This window comes from Amblyomma maculatum, chromosome 7 (genome assembly GCF_055883805.1).
Source record: "Amblyomma maculatum isolate TAMU_Amacu chromosome 7, ASM5588380v1, whole genome shotgun sequence".
Lineage (NCBI taxonomy): Eukaryota > Metazoa > Arthropoda > Arachnida > Ixodida > Ixodidae > Amblyomma > Amblyomma maculatum.
Genome location: NC_139350.1, coordinates 36360190 through 36378649, shown reverse-complemented (window position 1 = coordinate 36378649; position 18460 = coordinate 36360190). Strand labels below are relative to the sequence as shown.

The following is an 18460-nucleotide window of genomic DNA, read 5'->3' as shown; positions in this document are numbered from 1 at the left end:
GTTTATATGTCCTCCTTTTTAGGAAGTGCGCGCTCCTTCCCGTTCCGGGTTTTGAAAAATTAGGGCTATGCAGCTGTGGTCGCTGTGGTCGCGCAGTGACTGTGATGCTGATCTAATTGAACAACGCAGATTGAGAAAAAGAAGACATCGTTTTTGCCAACAGGTGAGCATGATGTCGTTCTTTGTTCATTATGGTGCTGGATGTGCGCGGTGATTCTTTCTTCCTTTGACCACAGTCATTGTTCCATTCACCCCTCAAGAGCCTCTTACCGTAAAAGTAATTTGAACCAACGCTGTCACCTAATTAATTCAATGAGATAACCTACAGCGATCTTTGCGCAGTCTCTCTTACCCGTTCATCGTTTAGTTGTCAGGGTATTCATGCGTTTCTCAAAGCCAGCATCGGTAACGAACATTTGTTTGGACTATGCGCGGGACTCGTTGCTGCTTCGCAAAAACAGTCGGTATGGGCGCCTGGTTTAAAAAGCGTAGAACAAAGTCAATTGAACAGATATAAAAGAACGCATTAGCGTGATATTAAAGCTTTAGTACAGGCGGATTTAGGCCGACATTAGGCAGCTTTGCGCGATAAGAAATCCATGGCGAAAAAAAAAAAAAGCAAATGCTGGGTCGATTGACTTCACATGAATGTCGTTTGTTCTGTTGCCGGCGAGACTGAAGTCTGACGTCCAATGTCTGCACGTATTTTATCCCAGTGAAACCGGAACCGAAACTAAATGCATTTTCTGTTTATTTCTTCAACGTCGTTGTAAAAGCGCTGGGTCCCGTCACTTTAGTCATTGCCTCGTCTTTGTTATTGCTCGCCATGCCGGACGTCGGCGAACTTCTATGTTTGTTCGAAGCGCTGCTTCAATTGTCAACCGTCGTGAAGTGTGCTGCGTTCAGCGTACGAACACAACTGTAGTAGGGCGTTCACTCGTGTAGTGCTATCGAAATTTGATATTCCATGTGAAGGGCAATTTCGAGTCTTGCTAACATCTCAGAGAAGTGTGTGTGCTTCATTGTGCTGGGATCTGTCTAAAAGATGGGTGCTTTGTGTCCAGTTTGAAAGGATCGGAAAGAGGAAGCCTGGACAGATCTATTCAATGTGACTACAAGTTGGACTTGCCAAATATGCAGCAGTACTTTTGCTTAACCTGGATAAAGGCGAACAGCTGTCTGCACGCCTACGCAGTTGTCTTTAGAGGTAAGCTATGTTTACAATATGAATTTAAAGTACTTGTGGACATCGCGAAGTAAGACAAGTTAGAGAGACGACGTATTGTATCGTACTGCTGCAGTATGTATTTACAGCCTTTTAATAGTGTTGTAGGCGCTTCATTTCAGCTGCCGTAGAGGGGTCACGGCACCTGTGGGTTAACGTCCTGGTAATTTGTTGCGAGAAGGCGTGGTGCAGAAAGGCGACAGCATGATTATAGATCCGGTCGTTCTGTATTAAAAAAAAAAAATGCTACAGTGTGTGGAATGCTTTTTGTGACTTTAGCTTCAGTAGGAGTCAGATTGGGTCTTTTTTTTTGTGTGTGCTGATGTACTACGCCCGTGCTAGCTTAAATTTGTAGTTGGTGATAAAAATAACAGCAGTATTTTGTGGACAGGAGTACTCAGATCACTTTAAAAGCATGCACGTTGTTGGCTGTGTCTTTTGACTGTTGGATCCATCCAACCTAGGATTACAATCCTGTTGGTATCACAAACAAAGGTAAATTTCTCTGCGTCTGGATTTACGTTTTTCATCGCATCAACTTTTTTTTTTCATACTTATCTTGTGTCTGGTTGCCTAGACTGTAGGTTGTGGTGCAGAAAGGCTGCAGCATGAGTATAGACCCGGTCATTTTGTATTTTAAAAAATGCTGCCGTGTGTGTGCAGTGCTTTTTGTGACTTTAGCTTCAGTGGGAGGCAGATTTGTTTTTTTTTAGATTAAAATGCTTGAAGTTAAGCAGCAATTTGCCCACTTCTGTGTCTCATTCTACGCATTTCAGCTCGTGTTGTTCCCGTATTCTTGTATGTGTGTTTATGTGTGTTCATGTGCACCCGTGCTAGCTTAAATTTATAGTTGGTGATCAAGATAATAGCAGAATTTTGTGGACACGGGTACTCAGATCACTTTAAAAGCATGCATGTTTTTCACTGTGTCTTTTTACTGCCGGATCCATCCAACCTAGGATTGCGATCCCGTTGGTATTACAAACAAAGATAAATTTCTCTGCATCTGGATTTACATTGTTCACTGTATGAACATTTTTTTTTATGCTCATCTTGTATCTGGTTGCCTAAACTGTAGGTTCTGACATTTTGATTGTGCCAGATTTGTTATTGGCTTTGTGCTTCCTATGGTTTTGGACAAGCATTGACAGATTTTTCTCAGCACGATGGTCATGCTGCCCACCAAAGACAAGTCCCCTTGTCGAGATGTTAGCTCGACTTGCGAACTCAGGCTCCCTACAACCTTTGCTCAGTGCTCTTTCATGCCGTAGACATCTTCTTTCTCTTTCTCTACCTTTGTTTTTATTGATTACATAAAATGTTGAGTACATTTTTCTTTTTTTTAATTATTGCTTGAAACAGATTAATATACAGCACAGTAGTAATAAGGGCAAGGAAGACTGATGCAAACAAAGTGCTAACAATGCTGTTTATAGACTTGAACCAGTTTATAGATCCACCAGTTCCAAGATAATATAAAGAAAAGAAAGAACAGACATGTCATGTAACTGTTACATGATTACCTTGTTGCTCCATTCCTTCTCTCTATGTTTAAAAGTATGTTCATGGGCATTTAAGAACAACCATTTTCCACTCAAGTGCATGGACGGATGGTTACAAACTTGAAAAAATTTGAAACTACCTGAGCTTCTGCCTTCAGTCTTGTGTTGGTGTCATAGGATTTGTGCAGAACAGCTGTTCTTTCAAAGGCAGGTGTGCAGTTCTTGCACTTGCTGCAGTGTTTGCTTACCTCATCCGAGTTTCGATCTCTGAGTTTACTTGAGTTATATATATCCTGCTCTCCGAGACCTCACTTCTCAAAGGTGGAGTTCAAGTATGTTGAAAGCAACTCCAAAAACCTTGATCTCCATCTTTGCTCATACAGTGTGAAGATCATATTATCTGTCAACGAAGTGGAATTTGTATTGGTACATGTGTTGCGCCAGTCTTGAGCGATATATATGTCTCTCTGAGACTGCAAGTTTCAGGATCAGTACATCGAGCGCGATGTAAGTCATGGTATTTAAGTTTATGGATGCCGTCCTTGCAGTTCTGAATGATTGATGTCAGAGGATATTTTGAGACATAAGTGTCCCAAGTTGTAACCATGTTCACTGTCTGCCTTCAAACGTTAAAGTTAATAATTCAGCGCCCAGCTGATGGCCACATTAGGTGTCTGGAATTGTGCTTGCATTTTGGCCCTAAACATGTATGCTGAGCCTGGGAGCTAAGGGGCAACAGGCTGGTTCTTGTGCATGCCTCGGCACATTTGAAACTAGTAAAGAGACCTAGTATGTTCTTGTTTGATGAGCGCTCTTGAAAAATTATGCATGCGCCAACAGGAAGATGCATTTCAGAGCTAACTGCACCGTTTTAAAGAAGCCAGGTATACAGCGAATCTTTTAATTGCTGTAGCAGAGAGCTCTCTGCTATTAGGAAGCAACCCAAAGCAGTCAGCTGTCAAAGGAAGGTGTTTATGATACTGTGTTTACAGACTGGGCAGAATGAGAGAAAGAAGATGGCTACACGGTTTAAAAAGCATTGAACAGGGGTTGAAGGAGAAGCCTCAGTTTGCAAGCCAAGCCAACGTTTTGACAAAGGGACTTCTCTTTTGTTGGCTCAGCTTGCGAACTGAGGCTCCCTCTCAAATCCTGTTCAGGATGCTTTCATAATGTATGTACATACTATATCACACATACTAAAAAAAGATTGGAAAGAAAGCATAAACTGTTGTTGTCTTCTCTGTGTCAAAGAAATTGAACCAGTGGTGCAAAAAAGGTAATTCTGAGAGCATTGTAGAACCCGTCTGTGGGGCCAAACATTGCCCATGCCAGCTTACAAAAAACAAGTACTTCATTTCCCTGTCATGTGGAAATATCTATATCAGCCAGAGGAAGGTGTCTAAACACTAGGTTACAGGAGACTAGAAGGATCTGAAAGAGGTAGACTTGGGTATGCTCAGCCAAATTTGCAGCATGTGTAAGAACTGCACACCTGCCCTTGGAAGAACAGCTGTTCTATACAAGTAATTTGACACCCCCACATGAGTAGTAGCAAAAGCTCAGGCCTCTTCAAATTTCTTCGATAAGTGTGTGCAGTTGAGTAGAGTTGTTTTTGAGCACCTGTGAACATGTTATGTAAGATTGGCAGGAAGGGGCTGTTGATCATCATGGGCATCAGAAGAAGGGTGCAAAAGGAGAATTTGGCCGACACCCCGCCCGCTATAATATGCAGTCGAGTTAGTTTTTCCTTCCTCCCTCTCTAGTTTTTCCTCCCCCCCCCCCCTTTAAGAAAAAATTCCTGCCGACACCCATGTTATACCTCTGTCACACGGGCAATCTCAATGTCCATTGAGTGAATGGTAATTGACATTGTCGATGGTCGTCGAGATGCACCACTGCCACACGGCAAATTTCAATGGGCATTGAGTAGTGACATGTCATTCAACAGATCGAGCCATGGGCAACAACATCTAGTGAAAATACGAAGTGCAACAGTATAAAACGAGGCGGATATCACACTAAGGGGTTTTTTGAATCAGTTTGTTCAAAGGCTATTCGAATACCTCACATCACAGCATAACCCACAGGCACTGCAGGCGAGCAACACCGGAACTACGACGAATTATTTGCATTTGCCGCATTCGTTTTGTGCCAGGATGCCGACGGAGCTCGGTGGTTGTCTTCATTGCGTTCGTAGTTGCTATCGTTAAAACACATATGGGGCTCTCCGTAGTCTTGGCTGTCGCAAAGCATGGTAAAAGGCAATCATGAGCAAAATGCCGTGGCATGCGGTGCTGCCATATAAGAAAATTGTTAGTTTGTTTACATCTGAACACCGCAGATTATCTAGAGTGATCATTTTGACTCCCATAAAACTGGTTGACAGACTGTTCATTGTCAACAATTTAATCCAGAAGACTTTTTGTTTTGTTTTTCTCTTGTTTTTCACCTTACGGTGAATGCAGGGCTCCTCTTAATGTTCCTTGGCATGCCAGTGGTCATTCTTGAACCTTTTGAGTCAATACTGATCGCGTTCGAGCATCATTGAAAACTGCCGTGTGGAAGTAGCTGAACCCCATTGAGCTCAATCTCCATTTGCCTCGATGAGCATTGAAACTGCCCGTGTGACAGCGGTAAAACTGCCCGTGTGACAGCGGTATTAGTGAGCGCCTGTGTTTGCATCTGTCTTTCTTGTCCCTGCTACTACTGTGCTGTATTCTTCTGTATCATGAATCAACATGCTAGGTAGTACATACTATTGATTGAAGCTGTTTAAATAGCTTTAACCCTGTATATTTACGTCTATATTCAGGCAAATGGTGGTCCGAATTTCCACATTATGTGACGTTTAGAGCAGTATGTCTACTTCTCCTGACCATATAGACGTTGCATTTCCCAAATGAAGTATCAAATACATGCATGGGTGCGGGTGCATTGTGTGGTCTTGTTTCAACAAAACACGTTGAATCTATTGTACATGCATGTCACATTGTCCTCTTAAACTGTTTAAAGCTGCGATATGGGGCCTTTCATGAGTGGACAAGTGAGATAACTGTTATGTATTGCTCCCTTTTTCAGTTAAGGAAATACTGTTTTTCTTCTCTATGCCATCGTAATACCAAATCAAACTTGCCATGATTATAGCAAAACTTAGTGGTTTCTTTTATATTCAAATTTCAGTTTAAAGTGAAAAGGCTTGTGGAATTCACAATAATTTGAAGCTATTTTTTACAGCATTTCATTAGGCTTAGTGTTGCTTTCTTTTTGAGAAAAGCATTCTTTGTTTGTTGGTTGGTTTGTGGGGTTTAACGTCCCAAAGCGACTCAGGCTATGAGAGATGCCGTAGTGGAGGACTTCGGAAATTTCGACTACCTGGTGTTCTTTAACATGCACTGACATTGCACAGCACACGGGGGCTTTGCTTTTTGTCTCCACGAAAATGTGGCCGCCAAGGCAGGGATTCGATCCTGCATCCTTGGGAACAGTAGTCGAGCACCGTAACCGTGACGAGGTGGCTGTAGAATCTGTGGGTGCCGAAAGCCTGTGATCAAAAGTTTACCAGAGAAGTTGGCTTTCAATTATGCAGAGCGAAAATGATCGCAGATAAAGGGAACTTTCCATTTCATTCTTTTCTGTTCTCCCACTTTTGTGTGGGAAAAGAACTAAGAATTAAGAAGGTTCCATTGCAGTTTTTCACTAGTGCAAATTGCTTCCTTGAGAAGACTTCAGCAAATGCTGTTTTAAGTGACTGCTTAAACTTCTCGTTTGATTGAAAAGCCGTCAGCGTGGCAGTAGTGGTCGGTGTAGTAGGTCATAAATAATCGGGGCTGCGTAAAAAAGCCATATGACAACTTGTGGTTCTAGTAAATTAATATTTGTTTTGTAGTTGATGACAAGTTAATCAAATCATTGTAATTGTTGAATTAAGCGAAAAAATAAGGAAAGGGGGTTCAGAGGTGTCAAAATTCAAAAAATGAAAAGCCTATGCTTGAGGTGCTAATGAATAAAATTTAGTAATTGATGAAAGAAATAATTGAAAAAAAGAAAAATGCTTTCAAAGTCATGAAACTTTATGGAATAGAAAGCAAATGTTTGGTTATGCTAAGAATTGCTGTAGAAAAGTAAAAATTATAAATTAAAAAAAAGAAAAACATCTGTGTGTGCGACATTCTATCACATCACTCCCTTGAATGGCTAATTTTTAGCATAGGCATGACCACCTGTGATCAACTGTTTGTAATATCTTGTACTGAGCTCTAAGGATGAATGTGTAACTAATTGTTCAAAATGTCACTAGATACCAGCTCTTTATAAACATACTCTACTTTGAGGCAAGATATTGAAGTCGTCCTTCTTGATGCAGGGTCTGGTGTGAAGCCTTGCCAAGCTGCAGCTACTTTGCACCATCAACCCCACCGCCACTTATCTGGATATGGCTGCTTTGCTGCTCCCAGTGGCCAAGTGGCCATCTACAAAGCATCTGAAGGTGGAGTGCATTCCCTGCATCCAGATTCACTGCTTGGAGCCTGCCCCACCCACATAATCCAGCGCGCTTCTGTGACTAATGAGGTATGCAGCTACAATGAATGTGGCCATACAATAGACTTCTTTACCATAGGTTTGTTACCTACCCTGCTCCAGTTGTGTTCAGATTAGTAATTCAATTTGTGATTTTAATGTCTTGTTCCCTTGGCCTTTCTGGTTGCTACCACAGATTTTCATGACTGATGCATTCATTGCTTTGGTTCACATGCCATATGTCTCTTGGTTGACCTGTCATGAGCCAACCAACCGAAACTGTGAACTCTAAACACAGCTCACCTGTATCCCGTAAGTCCATCTAAAGACCTTTATTGCAACTACGATTCATACAGAATGCCATCCTAGCTTAACTTTTCCTCGAAAATCTTACATAAATTTGAAAATATGGCTCGCTGTCAGCTAATCTATTCTTTCTAGAAGGTCGATACTGCTGCAAAGAAGACAACGACAACTGAACAAACACATGTGGCATATGCTAAGTACAACTTTCAGTTATATTTTTTCTTAGGAAGCAGCTACATTACTGCAGCACCTACTTAACAAATATGGCAAATGATGAACGCCTACTTGATTCAAATTGGCAGCCTGTTGCTGGGTGCAAGAAGCCTGGATGCAATGTAATGGAGATAAGATACCCCAAATTAAGCAGCTGCAGCATCATTTAAAAATTCATGAGCTACCTTAAAAAAGCAGGTGGCAGTGCCCTCAGTCACTGAACTGATAGAATGGGGAGCAACATCAGTAAGGTCAAATGTGGCTGTCTTAGGTCTTTGTTTAGAAGTAAAGCTGAAGCAGTGCTGAATTTATCACGCCATTCAGTTATATGATCACAATTTGTTCCTGTTAAAGATTTTTTTTCCATGTGCCAGAATTGCAGCCTGTGTATAGAAGGTACCATCTTTCATTGTTTCTATTCTTTCACGTTCATACAGTCGGCAGTCAAATTCACTTTCTCATTTGCCGAATGTATATGCAACCACAGGTAAGAGCAAGGTTGTACACAATATTAGTGGTGCATTCAATGTACAGTTCCTGATTTTCTTATCACATATCTCTTACTTCTTGTGTAAGAGTGTACGGATTCTAAACAGTTGATTAGAAGTGGAAAAAAAACACCATCTGTGGCCAATGTTTATTTTGTGGGGAATGTAATAGAGATAAGGAACTATTTTCATGCAGTGTCTTACAGATGCATTGTTTGGGCCCTCTTTGTTGGTTTGTTTTACCTTCTGCTGTATACACACTGGCCTTGCAGAAGATGTATTTTCTGGAAAGACCAGGATTAACTTCCTTTCAGCAGACATTATTCTGGGTTTGAAATTGTCATTCATAAACTGTGGAAATACTTTGTTCATCATTGTGGAAAGAAAATTAGCAACTGTCATGTTTTATCAGCTTTTAATGGAAGCCGTAATACAGATGAATTGTTTATTCAGATTCCTTGAATAACAACTTTGAAGGCCAGCTTGAACTGCTCGAGAAAGCAGGTTATGCTGAAACGTCATCTGCAGTGTTGCAGCATGTCTTCTCCAAAATGTAAAAGAACCAACCAGATCCGGGTCTTTTAGTCTGAAGACTGTGCGTGAAATAAATTCTTACTCCATGAAATTTCCCCCATAATGGAGATGCGCAACAGGTATGATGTCAAGGTGGTTTCTTCAGCTACTAAACTGCTGGTAATCTGTCCCATTTTGAACAAGAAACAATATATATGTGTAAAGAATAATGGTAGGTTAAAATACACCACTAAGGCTGTGCACAGTATCTTTCTGAGCTGCTCTCGTATACACATTATACAAATGGGGAGGTGCATCAACAGCAGACTGTATGAACATGACTAGGCAATAAATAATGAGATGGCACATTCCTAAAAGAAAGCAAACCTTTGTACAAAGCCTACAATTCTTGATGATGCCAAAGCTAACCCTTGGCGACAAATGATTAAAGCTGTCGATATAATTAATTCTGGGGATAAACGAGTTTCCTCTGAACAAAAATTAGCGTCCTCAGATGGGCATGTGTGACTGCTGTCAAGGCTGTACTATGTGTTTTTACGGCGGCTTAGGCCTTGCTTTGTATACTGCAGAAAAGGTTGCATGCCAACTCGGGCAATGAACTCTGTCGACCTTGTTCTTGCCTGATAGCCATACTTAATCCAGATACGGTTGAATGGTAAGGCTTCAGAGGCCTCTATACAAAGCTATGCAATCTTTCCACTCCCATGCCAATGTTGGGACCACAAAATATTTTGGGAGCTGCAAGCATATTTTGTGAGAAATAACACTGACTAGCAGATTTTCCAAGTGAAACTTCTGTTGGTCTCTGTTAGCAGCAGTAGTCGTGTTAATAGTCCTTCAGGAATAAAATGCCACATTTTAGTATATATGTGCCCCTATTATGCATTTACTGTGATGCAATAAGGCCTTGATTATCTGCCAGAAATTTGTTACAGAATAGGGCAACTTTTCTATGAAGTGAAGAACCATGCATTTAATGACAAGGTTGTCATATGCCTAAAAAAATAAACATTTAACACTAATGCTCTGAAAGAAATTTTTTTTTTATCAGGACATGCTAGCCAACATGTGACGTAACTCTCAAAATTCTTGGATCTGCTAATCTCTGGTATGCATTCGTTTGCATTTTTTTTCAATAATCATTTTAATTTCTAATTTCATCTGACCGACAAGCTCTTAAATAAATACCTAATTTTTATGTGCTCATAACTGAACTAGCTTTGCATGATTACTTACTACCTAGGACTCATTTTCTCAGATGCTAGCGATTATTACTTCTTGTGGTATCTGCAAACTCATGAACTTAATGCGAGCTCATGCATTATGGGCTGTTATTTAAACCTGAGCTACTTAAAAGGGCTAAAATATGTTAGCCAAATTTTAATTTTCAGCCAGTCTTCATTTTTTTCCCTCCGACTCCTTGAAGCTACGCAAAGTGGTGCCATTAATGCCTAGAGTTGTTCAGATCTGTAATATTTTGTTTTAGCATGCATTTTACATGGACGATTTCAAGACGTAATCTACCTGCATGATTCTTCCCATCATAATTCTAACGTATTTCTTTTCTTTTTCTTTTAGCAGTTTCCATCCTGCTTGCACAAAAAATTTGAACTGAATTTACAAGTTTTTCATTGTCAGTGTCTGCTAATGGTACACTTCTGGTGTAGAGAATGGCATACTCCCTTCTATAGTTATTGGTGCAATATTCATATATGCCTTCAAGCCATGTTGAATTAGAGGGTATAAACTAGTGTTACAGATGAGTGAATGATGCAGGTAGAATGAGAGGAAGATAGTTTACACTGTATGAAGGAGCACTGAGCAAAGGTAATGGGGGTACACCCCAGTTCGCAGGTCGAGCCGTTTCGACAAATGGACTTGTCTTTGTCTGGGAAAAGCGATCATCACTAGCAGGGGTTTAAATACGCTTTTGCTTCTGGAGAAGAAAATCTGGGGAGGATGAAAGTGGGTGTGAAGAAAGTAAGTCAAGGAGTGCAGAGGGGGAGGATGCCTGAGAAGAAAGTAGGTCATGGAGTAAAAAAAAAGTTTCTTCAGTATGCATTCTCAGCCTGGAACCAGGGATCCTGTGGCTTGCAAAAGAAATAAAAGCAGCACTAGCAGCAAAAACTACAATGCCGGGTAGATGATTAGTCACCACTTAAACAGGTTTGTTGCAGATACACCTTACAAAGGGACAGGCTTTGCAAAGGGCCCTGATAAGGAATATATATCTAAGGTGGACAATTTTTAAAACTTTCTGCAAAAGGGGGGGGGGAGAAGGACAAAGAAACAGAATTATAACTGCACAGTGAACCACAGCTGACATGCAAAAAAACAAGTTTGAAGGCAAACTCAAGTAACAAGTGATAAGGAGGAAATGGGTTTGGAGAAACATCTGCTGCTTATTCTACTGCGAGAAGGAATAGAGTATACATGTGCTGTGAATAAACTGTACAAGTAACGCTATGTGGGATTGTTTTCCCGAATAGTTATGATGCAGAAGGAATATACTTGAGGGATTCTAACGTTCCTTTAGAGATATTTGTTCCTGCTGGTTCCAGCATCCAAAGCAACCACATCTTTGCTCTCTTGAAAGACGAGCAGTCATATACAAAAAGACACCACGGTTAAAAGTAATGCAAGCGATTTCACTTTTCACATAAATTCAGGATTTAAGTACACCTCTTCAAACATTGTTTACCTTCTAGAATGGTCCTTCTGTCAATAAACAGCACATCGGAAAGATAGGGCAACCAATGAACATAAGGCTTAATGGCCATCAGGCAGACACAGACAAAAACCTCCCGAAAGCTGTTTCGCAGCATTTAAATCAGAAAGATCATAAGTTCGAAGAAATGAAATTATATATTCTCCAGTCAGCCTTTAAACCTGCAAGGGACAGAAAATATGGAGGTATATCTAATTCATAAATTTAGAACATTGCAATCAGCAGATAAATATATCTCTAAAGGAATGTTAGAATCCTTTAAGTATATTCGCTCTGCATCGTAACTATTTTGGAAAACAATCCCACATAGCATTAATTTCAGACAACATTCTTAGCACAAAAAATACACGCACACAAGAGAAAAGGAAGGACACGGGACAGGCGCCTAGTTAAGTACAGAATTAATTGTACAGTGTATTCACAGATAATGTACACTCTATTCCCATCTGGAATAGCATAAGCTGCAGATGTTTCTGCAAACACATTTCCTCCTTATCATTTGTTACTTGAGTTTGCCCTGGCACTTTTTTATAGCATGTTGGTTGTGGTTCACTGTGTGGTTATTATTCTGTTTCTTTGTCCTTCTCACCACCACCCCCACACACACAATTTTTGCAGAAAATTTTAAGAATTGCCCCCCTTAGATATATATTCCTTATCAGGGCCCTTTGCAAAGCCTGTTGCTTTGTATGTTATCTGCTTCAAACCCTCTTAGGTGGTGACTAATGATCTACCTGGCATTGTAGTCTTTCCTGGTACTGCTACTTTTATTTCTTTTGCAGGCCACAGGATCCCTGGCTCCAGGCTGAGAGATACATACTGAAGAAACCTTTTTTACTCCATGACCTACTTTCTTCTCATGCATCCTCCCCCTCCCCAGCTTTTCTTCTTTGGAGGCAAAAGCATATTTAAACCTCTGCCAGTGATGATCGCTTTGCCCAGAGGAAGACAAGTCCACTTGTCGAAACGTTGGCTCAACCTGCGAACTGAGGCCTACCCCCTTTACCCATGTTCAGTGCTCCTTCATACCAAATAAATGGTCATATAGTGAAAGCTCTTTATTTCTGGCTAGTGAATTATATGTGCTAGTTTTTTATTGCACTGAATATCGCTGCACTGTTTTTACAATGCATTCATGAAATGATGCAACTAACAGTTGCATTTTCTCTGCTCTTTTCTAGCCTGGCCATGTGGAAGAGTACAAGACACGACATATTAAAAATAAAGAGGTTTGTTATTTCACTATGTTATTGTCCATGCGCATGGACTTGAATATGCCATGTGACACTTATCCGATAAACATTTATTTGCAAGTTACGTGATTGCTGAATCGGGCCACGGGGCGAGGGACTACGCAGGCGGAAATTTTCTGGGTACCAGAACACTCTGGGAATCCTGGGAACGAGACGGCTCACATGAATGCTCGAGGTTTCGTCAGCCGAGTAGGTGAGCCGGACGTTCCGGGAAGGTCCACGAGAGATGGGCTGGTATCCTTTCATGACGTTACTAATCATTTCAAACTTGAGCGGAGGATTTACCCACCCCCGGACAAGCAATTGGTGATGGCGCAGGAATGCGTCTGGCGACGATTGCAGACTAGATGTTTCTTCAACCCATACGTGTTGAGCAAAATCTACCCGGACATTCAGCCGGAATGCAAATGGTGTCAGGAATTGGCAACCTATGACCACATATTATGGAGCTGTAGCATAGCACCGCCACCGGCAGATATTATGCGTGATCCTTCCCTCGAGCAGTGGGAGGCCGTGTTGGCAAGCTCAGACCCGGTCGTCCAGACCAGGGCCGTGGAGTGGGCCACTCAGGTCGCCGTCGGCCATGGGTTGATGGCCGTCTAACACGGAATCGTCCACACATGCTCTTTGACGAAAATAAAGTTTTTCCATCCATCCATGCAAGTTACGGTTTTAAACGGCGACCCCATCAAATGTCAAACACAACACCTACTGGGTGCCAGGACACACCGACGTAGCGGGGAACGAACGCGCCGATCAGGTAGCTCGAGGGTACACGAGCCGAGCTTCCTCCCACTTGGATGATCTACCCGAGCGAGTCGGCCCTACGTACTCAGATATTCTGAATTACTATAAGGGGGTACGGATCCGCTATCCGCCGCCTCATCGGGATCTAAAACAACAAGAGGCAGTGTACTGGCAAAGACTGGAGACAGGAACATTCCCTAACCTGCATATCCTAAAAAAAGTTTACCCGTCACAATATCGGGACACCTGCCCATGGCGTGGTAGCACACCTTCGTTATACCACATCACGTGGCAATGCAGAAATAACGACAGCTTTCGTAAAGACCCGAGTGTGGAACAGTGGGAGAGCCGGCTCTCCAGCGGCGATTTGGATTGCCAACTAGGTCTAATCCAGCAAGCCCAGCGAGTAGCGAAGCTCAGCGGAGCCCTGGAATAGGGGCACCGACCCTGTGAGAAGGCGGAAGATGGAACTCTTCTGCTGCTAGCACAAGACCCTCCTAGAGAAACTAAAATTTCCTATCCTATCCTATCCTTTATGATGTGTGCATGCACTCAGCAGCTTTTGTGGGGACAAGTGATTCTGCTTAGTTACTGAAGGTTATATAATGTGTATGTGTATTGCATCTGTAATGAAGTGATTTGAGCTGGGCTGGAGACAGCCTGCACTTTAACATGTGCACTGCATCTTGGACCATTGGTGGGTCATGTCATTTATTGATGCCATGCTGCCGCAATACTGGATCATATGCTGAAGCATTGGGCAGATTGTATTGTGAGGTCTCTTTGTATACCTCTCGATAAAATCTCCTACATCTTAATCATAATGCCCAGTATTTGTGGCTACACAGCATGAATAAATTATGTGACTCACTGGTGACCAACTAGGTAGTGAACATGTTAATATTCAGGTCATTTCTGCTTCAGCTCAAATGACTGTTACGGAGGTAATACACTTGTGCATTGTGTAATCGTCGGCAACAAGAAAACCGAAGCCTTTCAGTACCAAGCATACAGAAATCGTCATATGAGGTCAACGTAGCTTTCCAGAAACAAAACTGGAGCATCTGTCTTCGGAGAAACAATTTCATTCCGCGAACACTTATACGAAACCTCCAATTACCAAGCACACAGAAATTGTCGTATGTCGTGCACGTATGGCCGTAATTAGCATACGGAAACCTCTTCAGCAACGCATTACCAACGGGTTTTTACGTAAAGTAGAGCTTTTTTTTACAGTGTGTCTGTGCCTTTCACAGGCGGATTAGTGAGCAGCTGATTGCTAGAAACATAAAATTCTGAATTCAAGGCACATTTCGTAAATCAGGAAAGTCAATTATGCAGATAAACTGCCTACTGATGTCACTAGTCATACCCTTGTAGCCATGACATTTACGTCAGGTCGCTTAACTGCCCCAGAAAGCAGCTATGGTATTTCAGTGTGAGTGAAGCTGTCCTTTCTGCGCATATGAAAGCTATGAGGTATTACTTTCGCAGCATTTTACGCGATATATAAAGCCCATTCGACCAAAACTCTGACTCTGTTCCCTGGATTTGAGAAAAACGTGTCTGAAAAAAGTGCACACGTTAATTCGTATCACAGCTTTGATGCTGCACTTTTTTAAGCAGTCATCAGTGCGATGTCATACCATTTCACTTGCCACTTAGCATTCGTGTACTGTTCAAATTGGAAGCTTGATAGCAAAGACGATTCGAACCTAAAAAATATTTACTATCGTGGGAAAAGTGGTGAGATCACGGCTGCGGGGCCGCACCGCGCCGCTGCGATCTCGCGTGCGCGTTCGCTGCGAGACGATACTCGGCAAGACGCACAACTATTCCCTCGCTCTCGGGCTAGTACTCTAGATGTTCAGGAATGGCGCTGTCCAGTATTAATGAAAGAAGCGGATGGTAGCGCTCCGTCCACTCATTGCAGTCACAGTGGCTAAATGCGTTTTAATTTTAGTAGCACTGACGCTTAGTACTTTTTTCACCACTGAAGGATAAGCGGTCGTCTTAAAGCGATAGCATTATAAACACCAGAAAGGAAAAATGTCCGTCAGCGTTAGAGGCATTGCCTTTTGAATACTCGAAGCCTTGAAAAACTGAGCAACCCAGACATCTTCCCTCCTCTTCATTTCGAACCGTGGCAGCCTCGTATAATCCGGAGCATGCCTCTAGGATAGGACATGAAAGTCTGCTATTCTCTTAAAACACTACTATTATTCCTTTTCTTTGTTATCACTAGGCTGTAATCATTTTTTCATTGACTGTGTTTTTTGGCGCCAGTGTATTTTTGCGGGCTAGGGGCTCCTCAAGCCATCGTAAAACTGCTTTTTTTTCCTTGGCTTCCTGTACACACTGGTGTATGAATAACAGTGTCAATGAATGAATGAATCCCATTGAGTTCGAAGTCTTCAACTGAAAGGTACACCAACGGTGAGAGGATATTGTCACGTGGTGGTGACCAGGGTCGTTGGCACAAATGAAGAGTCGGTGATTGCACTGAAGAAAACTCTTCATTGGGCTGACTTGTGCCTGCAAAAGAACTAAGCAACTCGGCGGCGGCGATAGCAACAAACGTGCTACATAGAGAAAGAGATTGGTAAAGCGCGGACACTGGGCAAAAACTAGCCCCAGGAAATTACGCGCGACACAATGCAAGATCCAGCTTTCTGGAGCTGGTTCATCGATTGCAAAGGCGTTGTTTCATCTGGGGAGTTCAGCGTTATCGACAGGCACAAACACCTTGCTAAAAGGAATTTGAAATATCTGCGCCCGTGGTCCATATAGAAAAGAAAATATTGTTTTATAAATGAGCCAAATCCAAACACCGAAGTTAGGTAAAGCTTTTTGTGCACAGATCCTCTATAGGTCTTGCTGTAGCAAAAGGTCCCAGAATAAAAGGCGTGAAAAGACATTTTGCACACAAATGCTGTGAAGTTCGAAAATGAGCCACACCTTTCTGATGTACCCATCGAGATGACCCAAAAAAGCTCTTCTCAGACTTCTTTGACGGCTGCAGCCAGTAAGCAGTGATGAATCACTGAAAAAAAGATCGTTAGAGCGTTAGTTTCGTTGGGTAAGTTCTCAGTTTGTTGCTGAATTTAAAATGTTAGAGGAAAGTATCAGGCAGGTAAAAACGATACTAGTGGTCATTCCTGTTGCACCATTTATGAATCTACCATTTCGCTTCGCCTCGTGAATTTACAATGGTTCAGCGAATTTATAATTCTATTCTATACACTAGTTTACATTCCAATAACCGAAGTGAGAATAGAAGACTTTAAAATTTGCCTTAAACAAGAACATTACAATTTTTTACACTTGGTCGCATTAAAGCACAGTAGTGTCTTCATTTATCAAGAATTATATTCAAAATATCTGATATTCATAATATTACTATTTTAGACATGTTTAAAATTAGGCCTTCAAGACAACCCTAAGTTTTTGTCCATAAAGGTAGAGTCAAATTTAGATTTTCAAATCAAGGACAGATTACAAGGGTTCAATGCTGCTGAACCGAATATGGAGCGAAATCATTAGCTGCGGGTGACTGAGCGTTCTTCTCTTTTTCTTTTTCCTCAGCCCACATATAAAGCCCCGCTTTAACCACCCCATATGAACATGCCTTAGTTGCCTATAGGGGTAACGTGAATGCCAGGGTCCTAGCAGGCTGATTTTGACATAACCGTCCCATATGAAACAAGAGACCCAAGTTGGCAGCTCCTGCCAGCTTGGGGTTGTCTACGGGGGTCGTCTAAAGGTCAAACGTGGTTAGCACCAAGGCTTGAAAGTGCGAGTAGTATATTGCTTTCGCAATTAAAGGCAAATTCAATATTTCATTGCCGATACTGCGAAATGTATTCCATTTGCATACCGTTTTCTCAAAGTTTGTCACTGAGTATCTTCAAGCATTTTTCAAGCATATCAAATATTAGCTCTGGTATCTCTACCGCTTGCGTTTTTGAAAATCTTTTGCTTATTTATCTGTTTGCTTTGTGTTGGGAGTAACTCGGTTATATCTAAAAGCTAATTTCATTTATAGCTCCTAAACCTGCCTCAGATCATTGTGGCCTGTGCGTTAATCATTTCAGAAGTTGAGTTGTACTTAGCATAAAGCACTATGGCGCAGGCAGAGCAACAGCGTGAAATATTTAGGTGAAAGGATTTCTTAGTTGACTGATGGGTTTTACAAAGCCAGAAACAATGCCCTGAAATTGGGTGGAAAAGAAAGCAACGTAGAGCTGTATATGTGTAGGAGCGTCTATCGTTGGCTTCAAGCCGACACACGACACATCAGTAGGCTAGGCCAGTAAAAAACCCCACGCCCGTTTAATGCACTGCACTTGGTAGCTGGGGCTCCAGCAACAGAGTAGTAAAACGGGCGTTGGCGAGTTATCGGGCCGCTTGTAACTACACCTCATGCCATTTTTCCTCTCCGAAGAAATCAGATTTGATGATGCGCTAAGAAACGTGGCAACAATTGGCATCAGATGTCATCCGTTTAGGCTCTGTGTGTATTGGGTTGATCTGCCTCATACAAAAAGTTCTTATGGTCTGGTCTATAGCTTTTGGTACATACAATATTCTATAGCCTGCTAAAACAGGTTATATGGCTTGCAGTCTGTAGCTTTAAATTCATTGACATTTCTATAGACGGCTAAAGATAACGGTATGACTACTAGTCTATAGCTTTGGGAGCATAAACTTTTCTATAGCCAGCCAAAGCAACTTATATCGCTTTCTCCATACAAAAATGGTGTATGTCCTTCAATGGAAAAGTTTAAGGTCGTCTATGTCTACCTATGGACAGCTATAAAGTGCCAAAGGAATATCTATAGACAGCTATAAAAATTCTATACCACTTTGTTTATAGCTTCTGAACGATACAAAATCTATTTAGCTAACTATAGAAACCCATATGTCTGCGAAGCTATAGATTATTT

General features: G+C 41.7%; 1 protein-coding gene across 1 annotated transcript; it reads left to right on the top strand.

Moving 5' to 3' along the window:
• The first annotated feature begins 74 nt into the window (after positions 1 to 74).
• LOC146182986 (uncharacterized) lies at positions 75 to 7557 on the top strand. Its single transcript, XM_084608681.1, has 4 exons — positions 75 to 163; positions 1065 to 1207; positions 7091 to 7296; positions 7442 to 7557. The coding sequence occupies exons 2-4, from the start codon at positions 1135 to 1137 to the stop codon at positions 7535 to 7537; spliced, it is 375 nt and encodes a 124-aa protein (XP_084464807.1). The 5' UTR covers positions 75 to 163; positions 1065 to 1134; the 3' UTR covers positions 7538 to 7557.
• Positions 7558 to 18460: the final 10903 nt, after the last annotated feature.

Bases quoted from the DNA above. Each gene is read 5' to 3' on its own strand.
- LOC146182986 (XM_084608681.1), top strand. From the start codon at position 1,135: ATGCAGCAGTACTTTTGCTTAACCTGGATAAAGGCGAACAGCTGTCTG. The intron at 1,208-7,090 runs GTAAGCTATGTT...TTCTTGATGCAG, and splicing joins CTACGCAGTTGTCTTTAGAG to GGTCTGGTGTGAAGCCTTGC. The intron at 7,297-7,441 runs GTATGCAGCTAC...TTGCTACCACAG, and splicing joins GCGCTTCTGTGACTAATGAG to ATTTTCATGACTGATGCATT.